We start from the raw sequence: 22,986 nt of genomic DNA on the forward strand, positions 1-22,986 counted from the left end.
TATGTGCGTCGCCATTCCAATTTGTCACTTGCACCAGTTCCGCTTTCACACTTTCCACTTCCAAGATGTCTGCTTTCTGAATTTCTACTTCCACTGGTGCTTGCTGTCGCACATTAGCAGCTCCACACAGTAGTAGCATATGGCAACACAGCCTATGGAACATCATCCGTCATCATTAGCGCATTTATTACTTGTACATTGAACTGACATGCTTTGCCTGTTGCCCATACCACCATGCAGAATCTTGACAATGGGTAATCTCGACAAAACTTAAACACTCGAGTTCAAAAGCTGAGAGGATGAGTGAGAGAGGAGTGCAGGGGGGAGGTTGGTGGTACTTAACACCATAGGTTGATGGTACTTAACACTTTGAGATCCCATGAATTCTGTAGTAATCAACATTTTGCAGAAAATATTTGACGAGAGAACAAACAAAGCTGTTTTCAGAAATGTTGGCATCAGCAGTGCTAACTACATAGTTTGTTGAATTTGTGTTGCAGATGAATATGACTCTCCAAATGGCCATGCATCACATCCTGCTGAGGTTAGGCCTCCGTGTGCTATTTTTTAGAGCCTGCTGCCTCCTGCATAAAAACCCACCTTGGGTGGCACCAAAGTTGTCGTCAAATAATATGTGGCCACATTTTACAGTATTATGATTGGGAATTAAGAAGTCTGAATAAGCACATGCTGCTTACAGTGCATTGTTTTTTGGCAGTGCATGAGAGAAATCTTTCATTCATTGCGAAAACCTCCAGTGGGAATTTTGTCTTTATTATTCTTTGACTTTTGTCATTTGGATACATATAATATGGAATTTTCACTTCACTTAAGAATTCAGATTATAAAAGGTTAACTTGGTCGGTAAAAACATGTATTAAGGGACAGCGAGAGAAAGCTTGGTAATCCAGAAACAATCTGAACGTGAAAGACAGGTAGAGTTGCCACTATGAAACTTTTGCACCAACTCGCTGTAATGTTGCCAATTATGATAACGTCTGCTCAGATGTAGTTAAGTGTTTATCAGTAAGGAAGGACCACTGTGTATTCTAAAAGAACGAAAAGCTGAACATAGCAAGTTTAGACGACTTTTCACTTTCCAAAAAGCTGAAATATGAAAAGAAATGACAGCATTCAAATCAGTGATGTCGCACTGATTTGCCGTTTGCCACTTTGCCTAGGTTTCGGTGCGATATTCTAGGGAAAAAAAAGTTTGGCTTTAATCTCTTTCGCAACAAATCCACCTACTGCCTCAAAATGAATGTAAATAACATTTAGAAAGAACACCTTACTAGTATAAGCTGATTTAGTGCCCCTTTAATGTGTGAACTGCTTAGCTAAAGCAGCAGAAAATGCTACGAAGGGTTTGTGGTTGAGTGCATTTTCGGTCAGAATTTCTTGATCATTTGGTGCATTTACAAGGGTAGAACACTAAACCATATACTTGTGCAAGTTTTTATTGTAGATAGAAGAAGAAAAAAAAAAGACTGGGCAGCACTGGTTTTGTGAACAGGAAAGGTGTTTCTTTGAGCAGCAGTGAAGGTTGTTTGATGCTGCCTGATGAATATCTTGGTACTAGTCTTGAGGGGAGCATTTAGAGCTTGGTGTGCTTGTTTGAATGCAACAAAAATGTTGTATTCAAATAAATGCAGCTGTATAAATTTGGCGATGTCGGCAAGTTCTTTTTACTTAATTTCTCTGACTGATAGGGTCAGATGTCACGTTGCGCGAAACCAAAAGGATTGTTGTAAAGTGGTTTTACTGCTTTAGAAGACAAATGTTATTGCAAGGAACAGGGATGATGAGCTTAGTAGTTAGTTGCACTATAGAGGAACCACCAAACCCTCGATTGCTTTGACTGCATTTGTTCTGGTGGCTATGGCATATATAGTAGTGGTGTACCTGCAGCCTTCGATCAGCCATGCTTTGTGTGATGGTGAAATAGAAGTGGCTTTGCACAACACTTTGGCACAAACAATTCAGAAAGCACCTTTGACTTTGCACTAACTAATAACGAAAACCGGGAAGGAAGAACAGCCATTTTAACCGTGCTGCACTTACTAGCCATGATGTTGTAATGTTGTCTGCCCAAAATAGAATGTATACTCCTACCATAGTCAGACGTATAGAGTACAGCTGGTTATAAGCTTCAATCAAAGTAGACATTAACTCAAGCATCGTTGTACGTAGTGTAATAATGTGTGTTGTGTTGGTAGAGAGACTCGTGACAGCCCAGAATTTTCCGAGCACCCTCGCTCGAGTGCATGCCCAATGTTTTACACTAGCAGCGTGGAACTAGACTGGATGTTATGCAGAACTAGGTGCTCCTGCTGTTTATGTTACAACGCCAATGGTAGTACAAAACAGATATGTGAGGGCCTGTGTTTTAGCACTTGTCGTTTTGCATGCACATGTGGAGAAGCGGTAGAAACTGCCTACAACCATGCTTCCACATATCTGCCACTTATTTACTCTGTTCACGTGGTTCATGGAAGTTGGAGTTCAGGATTTGAGTCACTTTTTTGTTATTTGTTCTAACATTACACCAAAACCTGTTGCGAGCTCTTTCAGCTCTCCATGTATCTATAGGCTGGGCGACAATACTGGCTACCTTATACACCCTTCATAGTTGCTTTGGGTATTTGCACGGAGGTTGTCTAAATGTTTTAAACACTTTTGACCAGCGCAATACACTAGCAGTGGCATTAAGGAATTCTGGCACAAGCACAGTACTTGTAACCTAATATTGCCATATTCCCTAATGCTGTGTTCCATGCTTGAAATTGTATGGGTACTGTTAAAGTGATACCAAAGCGGGAACCGATGGACAACCACAAGGTAGTGTGACTGAAAAGTGTTTCTAATGTAGTTAAGAATGCACGTCTGTGCTGTAAGCAATGTGACTATAGCATAGTAAACCAGAAGGGCACATTAGCAAGTTTTACCCAACATGCGTTGTTTGATAGAATATGTTGCTGGGTGAGTTCGTTCAAGTGTAGGGGGTACATACTAGCACGACATGGAAACTTAACTTAGTAGGAGGGAATAGGAAAGAACTGTGCGAGTGCTGTTGGCACTCTGTTTTTGGCACAGAGTTACAGATTTGTAAACTTCTTGCTTCAGTTATTTTTGTGAACTTGGCAATGTTTGTAAAAATTATGAGGCCCTAAATCAACATTCTGCTTCCTAACATTTGCTAGAAAGCACGTTTCTGTCTGAAATGGAACAAATTTCGTTCAAGTTGGCCCAGTGCTTGTCTAATGAAAGCATTTCTGCATTTTATATGTTTTTGAATGGGGAAGTTGGAGTTCTGACTAAAGCTTCTTCTTAAGGCTGTGCACACGAAAGAACCCCACAGGGTCAAAATTAATTCAGAGCCTTACAACATGGTGTCACTCGTAAGGCCATGTGCTGCTTCCGGACATTAAAAACCTTGTGACCAAATAATCGATTTTGTGGAAGCTTGGTGTGTAAGCATGTTTCTTCCACATGTGTCAATGTACATGCATGTTATACCAAGAAGGTTGTGCTGGGCATTCACACACACACAATGCTCGTCACCCAAACAAAAATTTGCTTAGTCTGCTTGCAACTTCATTGCTTTTGCTTGCAGGCACTTGTTTTGTACCAATGTAACTTCTTCCATTCAAACCTCATGTTGAGGCTTGATATTTTGCTTGTCATGTTTATAGTGATATGACTGAGGCAGAAATAGATGGCACAAACTGACATCAAATGAAACCTCATTGCAATTGAAACTGACTGTGTCATTCTTGTCCCAGAAATCTGTATCTTTAGGCAAGAATTGATGGTACGCATTGACAGAATCAAATGAATTGTCACTGTCAAAACCAGATGTATTATTCTTGCCGAAGAGGTCCTTATCCGAAGATAAGCAGCCAGTCAGAAAGAATAAGCACTCTGCATAAGTACACTTCTTTCAGTTGGGATTCCCGAGGCGTGTGCTCATGAAAACTCTTTGTATCATTTTTTCTTTTACTTGAATAATATACTAAAAGACGAAAATAAGAAGGCCGTTCAGAGTGAGCGGTTTAACATCAAATTGTTAGTGCACATATATAACTGCAGATCACAGAGTACGAAGTACTCTGTGATCTGCAGAGTGATCTGATATAACAAGTTATATATGTGCCTGATATGTGTCTATTATATCAGATGTGATCTGATATAACAAGTTATATATGTGCACTAAGAAGTACGAAGTAGAAATGCCAAATCTGCACCATATCTTCAGCTGTCAAGTTGGTCGAAAACGGTTTGCAAAAGTCTAGGTGCTCTACTTGATGCTGCAAACTCCTAAAAGAATGTGTGCAAGAACGTTGACTGGTCTGGCGTCGATCTCAGAGCTTGCTTTTATCCTTGCCCATGTCATGGCAGCCACTTTAGGATGCTTCGGAATGTTTGAACACTTAAAGTTGTTGAAATGCTGTTGACCGCAATGAATTCTATCAATGCGTTGGGAAGCTGATACTATGTCGCAAGGTATAGTTAAGCTTGATTGTTAATCAAATATTTGCTGTCACTGAGTCTATTCTGCATCCTCATTCGTTATACTGATTCCATGTACTCGGCGTTCATAAAAAAAAAATATCTTAATGGATTTGCTCTGTCGGTGGCATAACAAGTATGTATACTCCCATGTTTCAGAATTGTGTGAACAGAGCAGTATGTAAATTTTGTAGCAGAATTTCCATTGTGTCCAGACTTCTGCCAAACAGAAGAAAACACTGCTCTTTTCAATTTCATCACACATGTATATCCCCAATTGCGGTCTCCCTCTGAACATATCTGCATTTGGGACCTGGTTGAAAACATGTCAATCTTATTTCTTTGTAACATTTACAAATGAGATTAAATAAATTGCAGCAAAGTGCCTCCTCAGCGGACAACCGGTATGCCTGTCTCTGCCTTACAGAAAGGGTGCGATTATAGTCTCCATATTATTTTAGATGGTCCTCACAAAATATAGTTTTTTCTCTGAGAATTCGTATAGGCTTCACTTCCGTGGGGCGTCCCCACATCATGCCCCCTGCAAGGAGCCCTGCATGCAACATTCTTTTTCGGAGGCAGATCTGTTTCCACCCACCTCTGTGCTCAAATCGTGATTGCACTAATCAGGAAAAAGCGGGAGGCTTTACGACCGAGTGCTTCAAGCAGGGGTTTTATGGCCAAGGGCATTGGAGCCATTGTTCGTGAAACTCTGACATTGTTATATTGTAGCACTGGCGTAGCCAGGATTATGCAGGCATTATGCAGCCCTACGCATTCACATATGTGGCCGAGCCAGCGCCAGCAAGCTCAGCGACATAGGTACACCTTTTTATGGCTCAAGCTCTTCAGGCCGATGTGATCAGCTCCCAGCGATGTGCCAAGCACTGTCTCATTGTCGGCACTCAGCAAATTTTGCTTTGGTAATGACAAGAGCGTATTGGAATAAATATTGGCAACAGGATGAGGCATGCGTGGGCTGCCAGAAAGAAAGAAAAAGAAAAGGTAACGTCTCGGCACATCATAATATAATACCAAAATGTTGACATGTGTAGTTGTTTATCCCTTTTTCCTGTGTGTTGTACTTTCTGGAAGGTATGCGAGCACCAGTGATTACACTGGAGCGTTAGACAAGCCACGTTATGTATAAAAGCCGACTCGCTCGACCGCTTTGTCCGCAGATCAGATTTCAACGATGGACGAGTTCGCTCACTGCTATCATTGGGTTACTTGTTTTGCTGGGCACAGGTTCACCACTAAACAGTTTCGTGACTTGTGTTGTGCCGCTGCAGTTGTTCAGTTGTTCAGTGTCACTATGACGTGACATTTGGCGACCCAGGAAGCACAAGTTCGCTACCAGCTAGCTTGATACAGCTTGAGCAGTATAGAAGAGGCTCGAGCTATGTCAAGCTCTAGCACTTGATGTCTCTAAGGTGTACTCATGTTTAGTTAGAAAAAATATGTCGAAAAATTTCAACACCATATGGCTAGCACTTCATGTCTCCAAGCTACGCTTCTAGTCATTGTGAAGACAACTACTTGGAGAAGTTTCAAAATTTCGTAGGCATTGCCAGGGAGGTTCCAGGGCAACCTTAACCAATTAAGATGGGGGAGGGAAGCGACACGGTCAATTGAGGGTCATAGCTCAGCAGTTTTACGGGCCAGTGGGCGAGCGGAGATGGTAGCGGAGCGCCTCACGAATTGAAAATTTTAGCTCAGCGATCCCTAGCTCGGTCAAGTGGAGCCTTTACGTGAACTATATGCGGGCGAGGAGTTACGGAGTTGCCATCTGTCGGAAGCGCCTCCCTTGCGTAGTATGAGGGATCACGCGGCGCGCTCCCCATAGGTTTCGCTTACGGCGCTCAATAAAAACACCGCGCGGCAGCCCTCGTAGAAATTTATGTAGGTACTCTCAAAACGAGGGAAGTTTTTGACTGTCGATATAATAATCTTGAGCAAACTGAATACACAGAATCGTTTACAGACGCTATCTCTTTACCGAATACGTACAGTGAACGCCACTACGCGCGGTCGCCGCGATGGAGTCTCCCGAACCGGCTTCTTGTGTGAAAGGTAGGCAAACGCTGAAAGTAAACTATGTGAAATATGTTCTTATAGTGGGCTGTCTGTATAACCAAATGGGGCATAACAGAATAAAGCCTCAATGCAGCGACTGACTGCGCGCCTGCATGCATGGCCGCGCACAATGTTCTGCTTTCGCTGTGAGCGCGTTTTCGCACCGTGCCGTGAGCTTTAGGTCGCAGCATATGAGCATTTGACAGTACACTAGCAACCATTGTTGCGTGGACGCTATCAGAACTGTTGAAAAATAATTTTTTTATAGACGATGCAATCTTTTTTTTTTTGTCTTCTAAAATTCTTAGACATTTCAGTATTATTTCTCAATTTGCGTCGCACTGTATGTAAATTTATCGGTATTCTCAGCGTGCAATTTCCCTCTGCTTATTTTTTGTAATCCAGTGCATTAATTCATAACACGAACATGACCATATGCCATGCCTTTCTTTAATGTGTGTCTTACCGCTCCCTTTCCGTTCCAGTGAACTTGCGCCAGTATCTAGCATCAACAAGTTCATAGACCAAACTGTCCTTACATTAACCGGGCACAGGGAGCGGGCGAGCGTCTGAGCAGTGCGCGTTTTGTGCTACTCACCGAACATCGCAGTCCCGGCCGCAGTTCTTTAAAGGGACACTAAAGCGAAACAATAAATCAGTTTAGACTAATGAAGCATTGTTTGAGAACCCTGAAGGCAGTCATTTCAAGAAAATAGTTTGATTATTAGATGAGAAAATTAAGGTCCAAGTATCAGTATTTGAATTTCGCGCCGAAACCCCAGCGCCGGTGCGTCAGCGTGACGTCAGGGATTCCAAAGTATGTTTTCGCATTTGGGCCGCGTTGGCTGAATAAAAAAGTTCCCGAAACTTGCCATATTTAATATTTGGTTCCTTTAGAACACAATGTAGTCAATCTGTGCCGCTATATATAATTAGTAGGCCCTAGAAGATGCCATCAAACCCAAGACGTCACAGCCCCCAGGTGCGGGAACTTAAGTAGGCGTCGCCACCCGTATTTCGTTCTTGCGCTTTTTCTGGCTTACCAAACGTCTTGTTGTTGCAAGAGTGGTGTTTTTGGTGTTGTAGAACGGTAATTTACTGATGCAGAAGAAATAATTTCTCACTTTAGTGTCCCTTTAACCACGGCGCTAGCCTGTCTGCCCGAAACGACCTCCGGCAAAGCAAGGTGCACGATCGCGGCTTGCACGAAAGGCGGCGATTGTCCTCGCCTCCTTTCCCCTCGAAGCACGCAGTGCGACGAGGGCCGAAGATCAGGACGCCGTTATCGGAAGATGGCTGGAAATCAGTTGGTCTCTTACTAGTGGCGCGGCCGTTCTAACCTGTTGTTCCCGAGGCTTCTCCTTGTGCCCGAATGCACGCGCTTGGTTTGGTTTCATGATCATGATGGAGAAGATTGAATTAATGGCCACGAACCGGGTGGTAATACGATTAAGAAATGAAATAAATATGCTAACAAATAATTAACTATTAAAAAGGAAAATAACTGAACAATCAATGACGAGAAATTAACCCATAATAAATGACCTAAAGTAGCGTATAATAAGGTAGTCAGCCTCGCCTAGATAGAAATAGTAACAGAAACTTAATAAATAAAAAAAAACGTAAGGGCTTGTCAACAATTTGCTCAACCTTGGAGAACGCACTTACAACTACGTAAGAGACTTTCTATCCAATCGGAAGGCCTTCCTGTCGGTCGGAGATATTCGATCGGAGGAACTCTCCCTCGGCAGCAAGGGCACACCGCAAGGCTCTGTCATTTCCCCAATACTGTTTAATCTGGTTATGCTCGGATTAGCACAAGAACTACAAAAACTTGACGGCATTGAACACACCATATACGCCGGCGACATTACAATCTGGGCTGCAAAGGGCAGTGACGACCAAATCGAAACTGCCCTACAAGACGCCATTGACGTCATACAAAATTATCTTGAAGACGGAGTGAGATATTTAGGAGGTGAAACTCCCGTCAGCGCGAGCGAGCGCGTGTGACCAGATAAAGATGCGCCAACGGGGCCGTATACAGTGGCGGCGCCATGCGGCGCGTCGTAGAAGCCGCAGCGAAAAAAAAAAAGAAAATGCAGCGCTCGGGCAGGCGGCTCCAGCGCGCGGCGCGCTCTCAACCAACGTTACTAAATTACCAGTTATCTAGTAACGGTGCTCTCAACGGCGGTAATTTCTTTCCAGGCCGCCAGGCGCCGCCACCACGATAACGGCTCCGCGGGCTTGTGACTTTTTCTGGTCGCCGCAGAGAGCGGAGTTTCCACTCCTGAATGCTTCTTGCTCCGTGTCTTGAAGGCACGGGACTCCGCTGTTCCCCTGAAAAGTCGGAGCTTCTCACATACCGCCCCAAACTCCGTGGACGCCCCCCGCGGGGCTCCACGAATAAACGCCAAAACGAGGAAATAGAGCTCAACCTGAGGGATGGCAGACCTATACCCGTGGTCCCTAGCGTCCGCGTTCTTGGTATGACCATAGAAGCCAACGGAGCTAACTCTACGGCTATCTCCAAGATCCTTCGACAGACCGCTAATACATCCAGACTGCTGAAACGAGTGACCAACCGACGAGGGGGTATGAAGGAAGAAAGCCTCATCCGCCTTGTCCAATCTTTTATCGTCTGTCACATTACTTACGTTGCGCCCTTTCTCAACTGGTACAAAGCTGAAAAAACTAAACTGGACATCATCATCAGAGGAGCCTATAAGCAGGCCTTAGGACTACCCAACCACACCAGCACGGAACTTCTACTACAATTAGGTATCCACAACATGCTAGACGAGTTAATCGAAGCCCAACGTCGATCTCAACTAGAGCGGCTTACCCTCACGGAAATGGGCCGCAGCATTCTAAATAAGCTTAATATCACCTACCACCGTCAACATGGAGACAAACACCCAATACCACATGACATTCAGCAATGGATACACGCCGACCCTATTCCGAAAAACATGCACCCAGACCACAACAAAGAACGCAGGAAGGCACGAGCTACCTCCCTCATCAAAGCTTATGCCAACACCGCGGGCGTCACCTTCGTCGACGCAGCTGAGTACCAAGATGGACGGCGCTTTGCGGCGGTTACCACAGCAGGCGGCTTGCTCCGACATGCTGCCAGCATCGTTACTAAAAATGCCGAGACGGCCGAGGAAGTGGCCATCGCCCTGGCCACTCTTGACCTAGCCTGTCACACCATACTGAGCGATTCTCGCGCAGCAATCAACAACTACATCAAAGGTCGTATTTCTGAGCAATCACTCCGTATCTTACGACAAGCCCCGCATTCGTCTGAAAATCAAATCACCCTCGTCTGGATCCCAGCACCCACCGGCGTTGTCCACCCGCACCTCACCAACCTCAACGAGGTTACACATTCCGTAGCACGAGGAATAGTCAGCCGTGCCGGAGACGGTGCAGGTGCACCCCCAGGACGCGACCGCCTTACAAGATACAACGACCTTGTGAAGTCATTTTACCTCGCAAGAAGAACCTTCCCCACCCCTCACCGCAAGTTAAACAGAGCACAGGCAACCACCCTTCGCCTATTACAGACGAATACATAGCCCTCCCTCACACGCTATCACAGTAATATGCCCCGACATCTACCAGAGCCAGACGTGCAAGGTCTGTAAAACTGAATCAGCAACACTCCCCCACATACTATGGGAGTGCAAACATCAATACCCAGACCTTAATCCCGTGACCCTCTCGTCGAGATGGCCCGCCGCCCTGCGCAGCTCCCATCTCGACGACCAACTCTGGGCGACCCAGCAGGCCTACGAAGCGGCGAAGAGGCAAGACCTCGACGTCCCATCGTGGGAGGCCTATAGCCCAGCCGACTGAACTGTTGGTGCTCATTAAAGTTCACTCTCTCTCTAAGGGCTTGTCAGCTGTGCTTCCCACTTGTCTTAACTCTTGGTGCTTGAATATACTTTGTCCGCGGGTGCTTTTTGCATTCGCAGACTATTTGGAGAAATGCCGGTCTCTCGTAAACGGCTATCACAAATTCGAAGTGATCATGGAACCGGAGGCTTGTGAAGACTGCTAACACACGATATCCTGAAAAGCCCTCGAACTTGCGCTGGTTGGACTGCAAATTTCATCTTCGTATGTTACTTGCACTAGAAAAAAATTTACAGAAACAAAATTTTATAATTGTTTCGTATCCGTTAAAATAAATTTCCATAACCGATGCAGATATGCCTGCAGCGAATGTTTTGACAAAAAACGTCTATTAGCGGGGTCACCACAAGGCGTCGCTTGCTAAAACCGCATGTAACGAAAACGCAATGCTTAGGGAGCCTACGCTTGCATGTCTTGGCTCTATAGTGTTAGTACTGACACGCATACTTCGTTATTTTATGGGATTTCCAAGAAATGTCCATGTCATAAATTGTAACGTCCTTCAAGCTTTTCATATAAACAACTGCCCTCAAGGTAACAATAACAAAGTTAATGATGTTTGTTATTATCAATCTAATCAATTAATTAACTCATTCATTGATTCATTACACTTTTCAGAGTAACTTAAGCAGCGGGGAAGTACTTCCGCTTCGCCCTAAAGCTCGTATTCGAAGACGACAGGCGCCTCACGGTCATAGACGGTCACAAGAGTGCATAACGAACATAAACAATAGGTCATGACACGAATACCATGATGTGCGTATCATGTAAGTCATCAAAACAACTGCCTACGTCTTGACGCTCCCATGGTCATTTCGTTCACTCGGTAGGTACTAAAATTGGCATATTATGACAAAAGTGCGTGACCAACATAAATGATAGGTCAATAAATTAATGTAATTTCAAGACATGCGTCTCATGAAGGTCATGAAATATCTGGCTATGTCTTCGTATGTACCAAGATTGGCATAGTATGACAAGCGTGCATGACTAACATATATGATAGTCATGAAATAAATGCCGCGACGTGCATCTCATCAAGGTCATGAAATAGCTGCTTATGCTGCTGTGTTCTCATGGTTGTTCCGTTATTTTCGTAGGTACCAAAATTGGCATGGTATGACAAGAGTGTATGAGGAACATAAATTATATGTCATGACATCAATATCATGACATGAATATCATGGACGTGTGTTTCATGTCGGTCATGAAACATCCTCCTACCTTGGTGCTCCCATGGACGTTTCGTTAACTTGGCATGTGCCAACATTACCATAGTATCACAATTGTCTATGACGAACATAAATAACCTGTCATGACATTAATATTAGGACATAAATATCATGGGGTGGGGACGTGTGTTTCATGTAAGTCATGAAACAGCCTCCTACGTCTTGGTGCTCTCATGGTGGTTTCGTTAACTCTGTATGTACCAAAATTGTCGTAGTATGACAAGAGTGTATGACGAACATAAATGATCAGTCATGCCTTGAATATCATGAAGTGTGTTTCATGTAGGTCATGAAACAGCTTCCTACGTCTTCGTGCTCTCATGGTCGTTTCGTTAACTTGGTATGTACCAAACTGAAGTGGACATTGAACTGCAGTGCAACTGAAGTGCAAGAGTGGAGACGAGACACTAAAGAGCGCAAACTTCCAACTGGTGTTTATCACAAAAAGATAACTCTCGTACACTTGATCATAATCAGTTGCAATCGCCCAAGACAACACGGTCATCATAAATAAACAAGAGCTCACCATGGGCCGGACCAAGGCTTAGCGCGGCCTCCCCCATATAGACCCCAGGAAAGCGAATTCTGACAAGAGTGTATGACGAGCATAAATGATAGATCATGACATGAATATCATGAAACAGCCGCCTACACCTTGGTGCTCTCATGGTATTTTCGTTAACTTGGTAGACTTCCTGTACACTGCTTCGCATAACATATATTCTCACAGCGCGTGGGACCTTCGGGCTTTGATTGATTGATTGATTGATTGTGTTTGTTTGTTTGAACCCATTTAATAAATCGAACAGTATAAGCAGTGTGCTTATGGCGTGCATATCTCGCGAGCCACGTCTTTTTCAGTTCCCCGTGCACACTACACTACCGAGTTCGCCGACAACTTCAGCACCACCAATGTTTTCCAAAAATTCTATCATAGCTGCATTTACATGAATGCGAATGTACCGCATCGCATTTCCAAGCACTAGAGCAACTTCCAAACCAACAGTCACTAGAGTTTAGGTTTTTATTTCAAATGCAAGAAACCTCGTCGAATTTGGTGCAGTGGTTACCGAGAAAAACGAATTCTCTTTTTACATGTACTTAAGAGCACTCGAGCTAAAGTTTCCTCTTGACAGATCCTTAGTACTTGTGAAAAGTGAGAAGTTGCTTACACAGCTTCGCTTTGATGTATTGTTCTCACTGGCATACATCTTCGGAAGGTATCTGTATACGCACGTGCATGTTCGAGGCCTCCGAACTAACCTGTTTCCTCAAGTACGGTAGCACAAGCACGGGCGAATGGGAGCGTAATTCATTCCTTCCGTATATGAACAAGGCGGTTAAGAATTCACATACCACATAGGTAAACAGAATGTTGCATCTAATCAAGGCTACGGCAGTGCAATTGCTAATGGAGCCAACCCTATGTACACTACTAACATACGACAACTTGAAAAGCCCCGAGCATTGCTCTGGCTAATGTGCAATTTGCTTCTTGATATGTAATTTGCATTGTAAAGGACATGAACGTAAGAACTCAGGGCAAATTATTTTCAACATTCCTACATATCCCTTAAAGAAACAACTTGGCAAGCTAGGCACATATGCCGGCAGCGATATGTTTTGGAGCAAAATGTATATTCGTACGGTCAGCTTATAAAGGGTCGCTCGCTAAAACCCCATGTAATGAAAACGTGTAACCTATACGTATTTTCACAAGCTGTTTGCATCGCAGTGGAATGTAGGGGCCGCTTAGCCAATCAGGATGGAGCGCATCAGAAAATAGTGTTTTTACGCGCCTGTTTCCCCGTGATAGTAATGACAGGTGGCACCATCTATGTTAAAGAAGTGTACTAATATTTAGCTTGTTTGTTTTTGTAGCAGGTAGCGCTGGTCTGTTCTTGATATTTTTTCTCTTTTTGGACGGGCGACGCCCGTTCCAAAGGGACTGGCCCCATTTCTTTTTCTGCAAACAAGCAGCCATAATTAATCCGGAGCCCCCACCTTACGGCGCCTGCCATGTCTCATTGGAGACGTTCTCGTTTCCATTTTCGCTGCCCTCACTGCGACAGTAGTGAATGACCTCGACTTGTGTGCACGTAAGAAATGAATCCCGTTATCCCGTTAGAGGGGTTCACAATTCATCGTCCTCGTCACAAGTGAGATCAGCACCGCTGGTTGTTTCGTCTTCCAGAGGCGCTATAACGTAAAGCTGTTCCAAACTTTGCTATTCCAATTGTGCAATCAGCCCTCAGCGATCAGTCAAAAACGTGGGGGGGGGAGGAGGGACTCCCCCTCCTCCCCCCCCCCCACGCTTCGCCTGTTTGTCACGCGACGTCACAAAAACCACGATAGCTCCCCATCTGATATGACGTGTACACAATGATTATGCATGACTGGACCCAACAAAAGAAAAATAGTTATTTCCCATTCCTCGCCTTTTCGCCATTAGCCCTAGGCTATTGGTGAGTGACTGAGTGAAACAACTTTATTAGGTCCACAATAGACGCGAGTAAACTCAACGTCGCCTGGCTAGGCCCACTCGGGGAGCTTCAGGTGAAACCTGACGTCTCTCTCGCGGGCCCTCTGGACTGCCAGGATCAAAATTTTTCGGGAAGCACCCACTTCACCTGCCTGTCAGGCGACGTCACAGAACCACGAAAACTCACCGCATCAAAGTGACATGTACGCGTAAAAGATGCATTAATATGCCGAAAAAAAAACTGAATTCACCGCCGCTTGGCGCGGCTCTCAAACGTTCAGAGATGGCAGCCAAGCTCTGGGCCGTCCGGCAAGCCGTAGGTGCCGCCCGAGTTCAAGCACTTCGAGCCGCCACAAGAGGCCACCACATCAAAAACGGCCGGACTAGTCTTTAATAAAGTGTCTTCTTCTTCTGAATAGCCCCCGGCTGCCCCGTTCCGAAAGGAATAAAAGATGGCTGCCGCCGATCGCTCAGGGAATGGCTACGCGCACCTGCCTGAGAGCTTAGGTTTATTTGCGTACAATAAAACTTTTTGCGTGGCAGTGCAACATTTTCGAGCACTTTCATCACGTTTACGACGTCGCTCTGGCAACTCTCCTTTGCTGAAGATCCGTTTTAGCGACTTTCTTAAAGTTCCGTTGCATGGCACCGCAATTTTTGATCAGCCACCGCAAGTTGAGTAAGGGAACGCGGACCAATCCCAGACGCCGGCACCACCGTCTTCATCCGGTTATCGATTTTCTCTGCACTGGCTCGGCCCCATCCAATCCCTCTCCACTTGAGCGTGCTCCTGGCCTCTGGTCAGCCATTTGGATAAGACAAGCCGCTAAGAGTAGGTGATGTTATTCGTTTTTAAAGCAAACAAAAGCGACCTCCTATAATTGAGGAGTGTGTTTGATTGGCCTGTTCAGACGACCCTGCTGGTCACCACCCTACACTTGCTTCGGCGGTTACGCAAATATGACGTCAGGAGATTGCAATAAAAACATATTGCAACAGTTTTACGTTACAGAGCCCCAGATTGGTTGCAACCGCAGGACCTTGGTCAAACGCATTGTCAATTATGTGGTGCAGTTTTCTCATCTCATCTTCCTGACAGGGAACATGCTCCACATAGTTCTTCCACTTGTCTGCAGTCACTTGCGCGATGCCTTGGGAAACCAGAGGCCGCACGACTTGAAGCTTAAACATCTTACTTCCACTAACCACGTAGCCCTTGACGGCACTCCAAACAAGCTCTATAGGGTTCAGTTGGAAGTAGTAGGAGGACAGGCGCACATCGAGGTGATCAGAAGCTTCAGCGATGTCGTCCACACGGTATCGGTCCCCACCTGTATTTACGCTGCCGACAGGCTTCATGAGCTCCGCTTTCCCCACGTCGCTACTCCACGCAACACCTTTTACCAGCGCTTATTCCTGTATCTCATTTTGAGGCTGCTCATGCGCGGCACTTTATCCTGCTTCACAGAATGTTATGGCACGCTATCCATGACGATAACTTTACCTGGTGGTAGTGGTGGAAGAAGTTTCTGTGAGAACCACTTTTCGTGAGAACCCCTCCGTTTATTTCGTCGTGGTAGTCAGCCGAGCTCTTCTTAGCTCGGAAGACTTCCGCAGCGCCTTCGACAAAACCACGTTCATTACCGCAATCCGTCACAATCCGTCTGCCGCCTTTGCCACAGGCTTTCCGAAGACCAGTCGTGAGTCCGCATCGACGTGCTTCGTGTGCAGACTGGATGGCACCGTCAGTACACACCCGACTGCGCGAGTGGCCGGGGTCTATACCCACGTTTCATCGGTGGAAAAAATTGCCCTACCCTGGCGTCGCAGCTCCGCTATCTGCCGCAGGTACCGGGTGCGACATTGCACGATGTGCGTCGCTTCCATCAGCAGTGCATTCGGAGACTGTTACTCGTATCGGAAGCCGAGCTGCTTCAGCATCCCTTGCATCGTTCCTGTGGACACAGTCGCGAGCGTGTAGTCCTCCTTAAAACGCTGCACCATTTCGGTGAGAGTCGGAATCCCCCCTCTCTGGAAGCAGTCGTGCACCACGCTTCGCAACACGCTCAGGTCAAAATCGTTCAGCTTCCTTGTCCGTTCACCGCCTTCTCTACCACAACGCTTCTTCGGTGACAACACTGTACCCACCTTCTCCGTCTCAGTTGTCCACTGCTAGAGCGTTCGCTCACTCACCTAGCTGAGTTTTGCAGTCGTCTTGATAGGAGAATTCAAGCTTAAACTGCATCCGCACTCGACGAGAAGCCCCTTCAAGAACGTTTAAAGCTATCTGCTTCGCCAGCTTGGGACAACAGCGCACATTTCACGAACGGCACACACGGGACACAACCGAATCGGGCGACGCCATGTTGTCGAAAGACGGCGCACCGCCACCTTGTAACAGGTCTCCGAGGGGCTGTGTCACGCGCGGGTCATTGCTACGAGTTTCGCGACTGATTGACAGCGCTCTCTATACTTTAAAAGTGTCACTCCAAACTGTTTAAAGTTTTTTGTGCTTAATGTTTTCAATCTAGCCCTAAAGTGCTCGAATATTTCACGGACTATCTGCTGTGCTCCTGCAGCCCTGATTGGCTAAAAGGCCCCTACCTTCAACAGCGCTGCAAACCGCTCGTGAAACAAAGTACAGGGACCCTATACATGCATTTTTTGGCTCCCTAGTAATAAGACTGACACGCATACTTCTTTATTTTTACGATTTTCAAGGAATGGATGTTCAATCAATTTTACCGCCCTTCGAGGTTTTCATACAACCAGCTGCCCTCAAGGTAAAAATAACAAAGTAAGTAACGGGCTGTAACCACGTTAATCGAATTTTTTATTGATTTATTTATTCATCATACATTGTTATATATATATATATATATATATATATATATATATATATATATATATATATATATATATATATATATATATATAGACGATGCGACCGAATGCACGTTTCTGACTATTGTGTATAATAAGGCACAGTATTTATTGTATTCTGCTTAATTTCATAATTAGTCAAGACTCCTTCGCCAACTTCTGAAGCAACGAAGTTAGGCAGAAAGTTCCAATTACAAGGCTGTCTTGCGGTTTGAAAACGTGCGATCAAGTATTACTATTTTCTCGCTTGCTATAGACGCCCAGCGAAATGAAAAAAAAAATACCACGTGGCAAGCCCGTTTGCGCGCTGTGATTGCAGTGCTCCGAAGCATTCCACATACACCCGGCCTCAAAATATTACGGACCATGAAATGTGAGCAAAAGCTGAATATCTCCGCAACTTCGCAACGCAGCCTGGTATTTGCTTTTCAGGCCTCGACTATAATATGCTAACAACATTGTCTTATACAGTTTTACTGGCTATTCTCACAGGCTGCGTTGTAATTAAACGTTTCCTGAGATCCCGTGGTCCGTAAACTTCTGTGGGCGCGTGTACAAACGAGCATAGCGTTTAGTGGGTGTGCTGTGGCTTAAACGGCGAAAGGGTAACCGTTATCGCAGCGCATGTGCCAACAGTTGCTGGTATCAATCGCACAGCCAACGCCTGCGTTCCTGCCCTGTAGATTTAAATACCTAATTTATGGAAAGTTAGAAACAGTTTATTCGGTCATAAAGCATTCGGCAAAGCATTCCATAATTGGAATGTTTTGCCTAACTACGTTGCTCCACAAGGTGGTTAATAATTTGGCTATGATTATGCAATTAGGCAAAATACAAGAAATGGTGCTACTCACTCCATACAATAGTAAGCAACATCCTCTTGGTTGCGTGGTCTTAGAGTCTATATTTAAACTCTGGCTAAATTTAATTACGTGCCCTGTATATATGAAGACAGTAAAGAGAAATTATTAATGTTGCCTTCCAAACGTTTTCTTTCTTCTTTATTATGTTTTTTTTTTGCTGTTTTAACTCTCATGAGAAGCGGTCCCCCAACCAAAACTGTAGGACAAGAAAGCCGTAGATAAACGCGAAGTTGCGATTCTCAACTTTCTAAACACGCTTGGGGCCCATCGAAAAATGACGTCGCTGTATGCAATGGTTGGCCGATGCAAATTGAGCGAAGCTTTAGAATTATGCAAATGCCACGCATCTAGACAGAACCAAGGTAATGTTGTTGTCCGTCGCTTGCAGACACTGATACGATTATTGCATTCCATCTAATTTCACAATTATCCGTATTTAATCCAATTCTCAAATATTACAAGGAGAAGAAAAGTGTCAATCAGGAAATTTCAGAGTAACATGAAAATCCACCGATCGAGATTTTCATCGCTCAACACCTGTTTCATAAACGTATTTTTCCAAGCATGACAGAAGCCCGCGAATACATGCAAAGTGCCTCGAGGCGCTGTAATGGGGCGGCAATATTGTGTAATCAGGCGGAATGCGAAAAATACAGAAAAAAGAAACAAATATCTAGTGTGCGTATCTCCAAGCGATGGCAAACAACATTACTTAGGTTCGGTCCAGCGACGTGGCACTCAAATATCTTTAAAGTTTGGCTCTTGTTACGTGGGACAACCGCCGTATATTTCTTTCACTTCCGGACGACCATCAGTTGAACTTCGCATCTCAAAGAGGCAAGGACGAGCGTCGATTGAGCTCCTGATCAGCACTTTGCTCCGTGGTGTACGCGGTCTAAATCATGGATCCCTTTGGGTATGCCAACGCCATGCGGAAGAAGGACAAGAACGAAGGGGGAAGACAACAGCAGGACCCTCTGAAGCGGGGCGCCTCAGTGAGAGATGGCAAGCCGCCCTCCTGAGCGAGGCACCCGAAGACCAGGAGTGAGCCGCTGCCGAGGATCTCGAAAGATTTTCCTCGGGCGATGGACCCCTGGCAGCCTAGCCCCGGGCACCAACGTCAATAACCGTTGCGGACGAATAAAGTTTATTCCTATCCTATCCTGACATCAGAGAGGTGCGACGAAACGCGGACGCATTTCTGTCGCATTTACCGCTAAATCACCACTGAATGCTTTTTTGCTTGTTTTTTAAACCATTTATTATGTGAAAGATTGTAAGCAGAGTGTTTATGGCGTGCATATCTCACAAGCCGCGTTGTTTGCAGTTCCCCGTTCACACACCACAAGCGATTTCGAGTTCGCTACAGCCCAAAGTCCTGCAAATTTTCATCATAGTTTCTACGCATTACCAGAGTCTTCCTAAGCATTGAAAGACTCTCGTATCACGCGTAGAACACCCTCGTCCAGGTCGGCGCGAAGCTCTTCTCCGGTGTGACGCGGCTTTCAAATTATTTTTCAAATTTGGTTTTCATCCTAATCTCTAAGAAATATGCAAGGCTTTCTAGATCACCCCGCATACTACAGCGTCGGAAAGCCGCGATTTGCAGACGAAGCAGTCGAAGAATTCGTTTTTTTTAAATTATTGATATAAGATAAAAGAAAGAGACATAGTCACCTCATAATGGTGACGGCTGCTCCTTTTCTTAAAGTGGAAACAGCAATATTAAAAAAAAATATGCAAGAAAATGAGAAGAAATCACGTCATAGGTTCAGAATTCCACAGTACACTCTCCTATACGCCTGTGAACATAACAATATGAAAGTCAAATGCAAGTTGCACCGCAAATGAGTTTGTAAACAGTCAAAAACACGCACAAATGCCCGTGGTGTAGACTGCGATGAGCATATAAGCAGATGAGGAATTACATAGAGTTAAAGTAATGCACGCACACAATACAAAAAAACGTATAACACGTAACATACAAGCATTAATATTTACAAGTAATACGAGCAAGTTACAGTAACATTGTGTGATTACTCAGTGCAGTGCCTAGTACTTGTTAAGGATTGTTAATGATGCCTATTTCTTCGTAAAAATGCTCAAGTGCGTTCAATGCTTTTCGCTGTGCTGTTTTCGATGGCCATGAACCCAGCAATTTCGCGAGCGAAAAAGGCCGGAGAGGATCAATGGAGTGTAGCTCTTGTTCCAGCTGCCGTCTTTGCATCGCGTACATGGGGCATTTGAGGAGCAGATGGCGAACATCCTCATCATCGTGGCCACGGGAGCAAGCCGGGGAAGAAACCCGTTTTATGCGATATAGGAAATGTTTGGTGTATGCTGTCCGAAGGCGCAGTCGATGAATTAGTGTCTCGGTACTTTTCGAGAGTTCTACATGCAGCATGGTATTTGAGTTGAGGGTCCACTTCGTAAAGAATTGATTCCTTAGTATTTTCATTAAACTAAGTTGAGAATTTGGATTAATCTTTCACCGAATAGTTTTAATATGAAGCTTTAGGTCGGGAGCGCTCATCTGCAAAGATGGGAACGCAGAAATCGTTTTTCTATTTCAAGGCTAATTATGAGGTTAGTTGCATTTAAAAGCAAAAAAATAAAATCTAGTAAGAAAAAGTTGTACAAGTCAACAATTCTGAATAAGTAATAAGAGTATTACAATTCTATAAACTGCACATGGATAACACACACACACAAAAAACCATCTATTGTGCGCCACTGAAATATACAGTCCTAATTTGCGAAACTTTTGCGACACCCTCATTATTATTGCAACATTTGACGTAACCTGCAAACTAATATATCTGTCCGCTTGAGGTGCTCTAACAGGTCGAGCTAACCGAACTGTGGCATGTATTTTTGGTGCAGAGTTGCGGGTTCTTAAACTTGAGGCAAATTTATCTTCGTTTTTTTTTATCAAATTTTTTTCTCGAACGTGGAAACGTAGCCGGCAAAGGTGAGTGCAGGAGAGCGTTTGTACTTCAACCTATACGGATACAGCTGCTGTGGCCGGGAATAGAATAAGCGACCTCTTCCCCACAACTTTTCTACACGGGTCAGCGGGCCACAGTGGCGCTTAGTAAGCTGTATATACTCGTACAAAGTAGGGATCGCGGGGGCACAATTTTAAGCAGTGACGAAAATAAAAATATTCCACAGAAAAACAACTTGAAGCAACACGAATCGCAATTTCCAGCACGAACCGTCCTAAACGCTTCGAAAAGAGCCGCAGGGGCCAGCGGAGAACCTGAGGTGCTGGTAACCACGCGAGCGCGTGATGTTGGTGGCACCCCGCTTGGCGTAGAACTCCAGCGACGGCGCGTTCCAGTCGAGCACCTCGAAGTTGAGCACCTCGCACGAGCGCCGGAGACCGTGCTCGGCGACCGAGCGCCACAGCGCCAGCCCGACGCCCCGGCCTCGGTGCGCGGGCTGCACGTACAGGTCCTCCATGTACGCGACGCGCTCGAGGGTCAGCGGGTCGAAGACGAAGAAGTAGAGAACGAAGCCGATGACACGCTCGCCGTCACACTCTCCGTCGCTCTCGCCGGCCGCCGTCGTCGCCACGTTCGCACAGGCCCAGCGCAGGTCGTCGTCCGAGAAGAGGTGCTCGTCGAGGTCGGTGACGGTCGACCTGACTTGGTCCAGCATCCGCTCGTAGTTGGCCAACTCGCGGATCAGGCCCAGTATGGCGGCGCAATCCTTGCGCTCGGCCTGTCTGACCTCGAACGACATTTCAACGACGTTCCCTTCTCGCGTTTCCGGCTGCGCAAAACACGCGACCGCGCGACGCTGCCAGCCACAAGCGAGCCTTCCGTGATAGGTGCCCGTCTGCTGCAACGCCGGTAGCAAGTCTCCGTTTGCCGTTGGCGTTGTCGCATCCCGTGGCTAAACGTGTGCCAGACAGCCAGAGCCCTCTGTGGAGCTTCGCGGGGAGCTTTGATGAAAATCGCGACGCCCAAAAACCGTGCTCGAGGAACTGCAGTTTCTGTTCGGCGTTTCGCGGAAACGAGGAGGCGAATCTCTAGAGAAAAGGGAAAGCAAGCGCCGCTGTCGAGACGAAACTATCATGCGATTGGGATATGGATGATGGTAGAGTCAATATGCGCCGCACGGAGAGCTGGAGATGTGCCAGAGCCAGTCGCCTTATCGTGCAGCGTTCAAATGCATAAAGCGCCGTCGACAAAAGCTACGTGGATGGCTGTGAAGGAGATCGGTAGGCTTTCGGCCAAAGCTATTGCATGAAAAGAATGAGGTTGTAGTGTGTTCAATATGAATTCGAATAACTGAATATTGTCGGATCTTAAGAATAAAATTATGAGGCAGGGTGTCAAACCAGTGCTGAACAAATATATATAGAACAAAATCGAAAAGGGCGCGTTCTATCTTCCAATCAATTAACTAAACCGGCACGTTGATGGGTATTTTCTTCACTCCGGTGCGAAATCGAAATTAAGGTAACTAAAAAAGACACCGGCAGAAGTCATAATGACTGCCGACGTTAATGCAATTAGTAATTGAGCAACATAGCCTTCTAACCACTATGTAATCATCAAGAGACGTCTTGGTGACGCCACTTCAGCGACTTCGTCCTCCATCGCTTCGTTACCGTCCCATAAGGCGCATATAGCATAAATGCATAGGGATGGTGAATCTTGAATTAGGACATATATTTGAAAGCTCTCAAGTCACTCAGCCCAGTGACCGGAATGGTCAAGCAATTAAGCCTCCCTTCTTCCTCGCGGGTAGTGTAAGGTCGCTCTGATTGTTCGTGTTCTTAAGTGTCACGAATCGGCGACGTGCTTTGTGTATAGAGAGGGGGTTCACTTCCCCCCATGTCGGCCGGGCGACAGTTGCTGTGTTATGTGGGGTCACAGGCACCTCGCGGTGTTGGGTGACGCGTCGCGGCAGGTGCCAGGAGGGCGAGTACCGATTCCGGGAAGTCGGCATTGTGCGCACGGTGTTGGCAGTCCGCCGACGGTCACACGAGTCCACACAGACCAGC

The 22,986-nt window shown here is 45.6% G+C and overlaps 1 protein-coding gene across 2 annotated transcripts in view; it reads right to left on the reverse strand.

Annotated features, from left to right (window-relative positions):
- The window catches only part of LOC142575746 (thialysine N-epsilon-acetyltransferase-like), a 39,871-nt gene extending 17,816 nt beyond the window's left edge, over positions 1–22,055 (reverse strand). For both annotated transcript variants that reach the window (XM_075685357.1, XM_075685358.1), the window contains exon 1: positions 21,188–22,055. In XM_075685357.1, coding sequence (XP_075541472.1) covers positions 21,192–21,716 — 525 coding nt within the window. In that variant the 5' untranslated portion in view covers positions 21,717–22,055 and the 3' untranslated portion in view covers positions 21,188–21,191. The remainder of the gene's footprint in view (positions 1–21,187) is intronic.
- Between the last annotated feature and the right edge of the window lie 931 nt (positions 22,056–22,986).

The sequence above is a fragment of the Dermacentor variabilis genome, chromosome 3, assembly GCF_050947875.1.
Source record: "Dermacentor variabilis isolate Ectoservices chromosome 3, ASM5094787v1, whole genome shotgun sequence".
In the NCBI taxonomy this organism is placed as follows: domain Eukaryota; kingdom Metazoa; phylum Arthropoda; class Arachnida; order Ixodida; family Ixodidae; genus Dermacentor; species Dermacentor variabilis.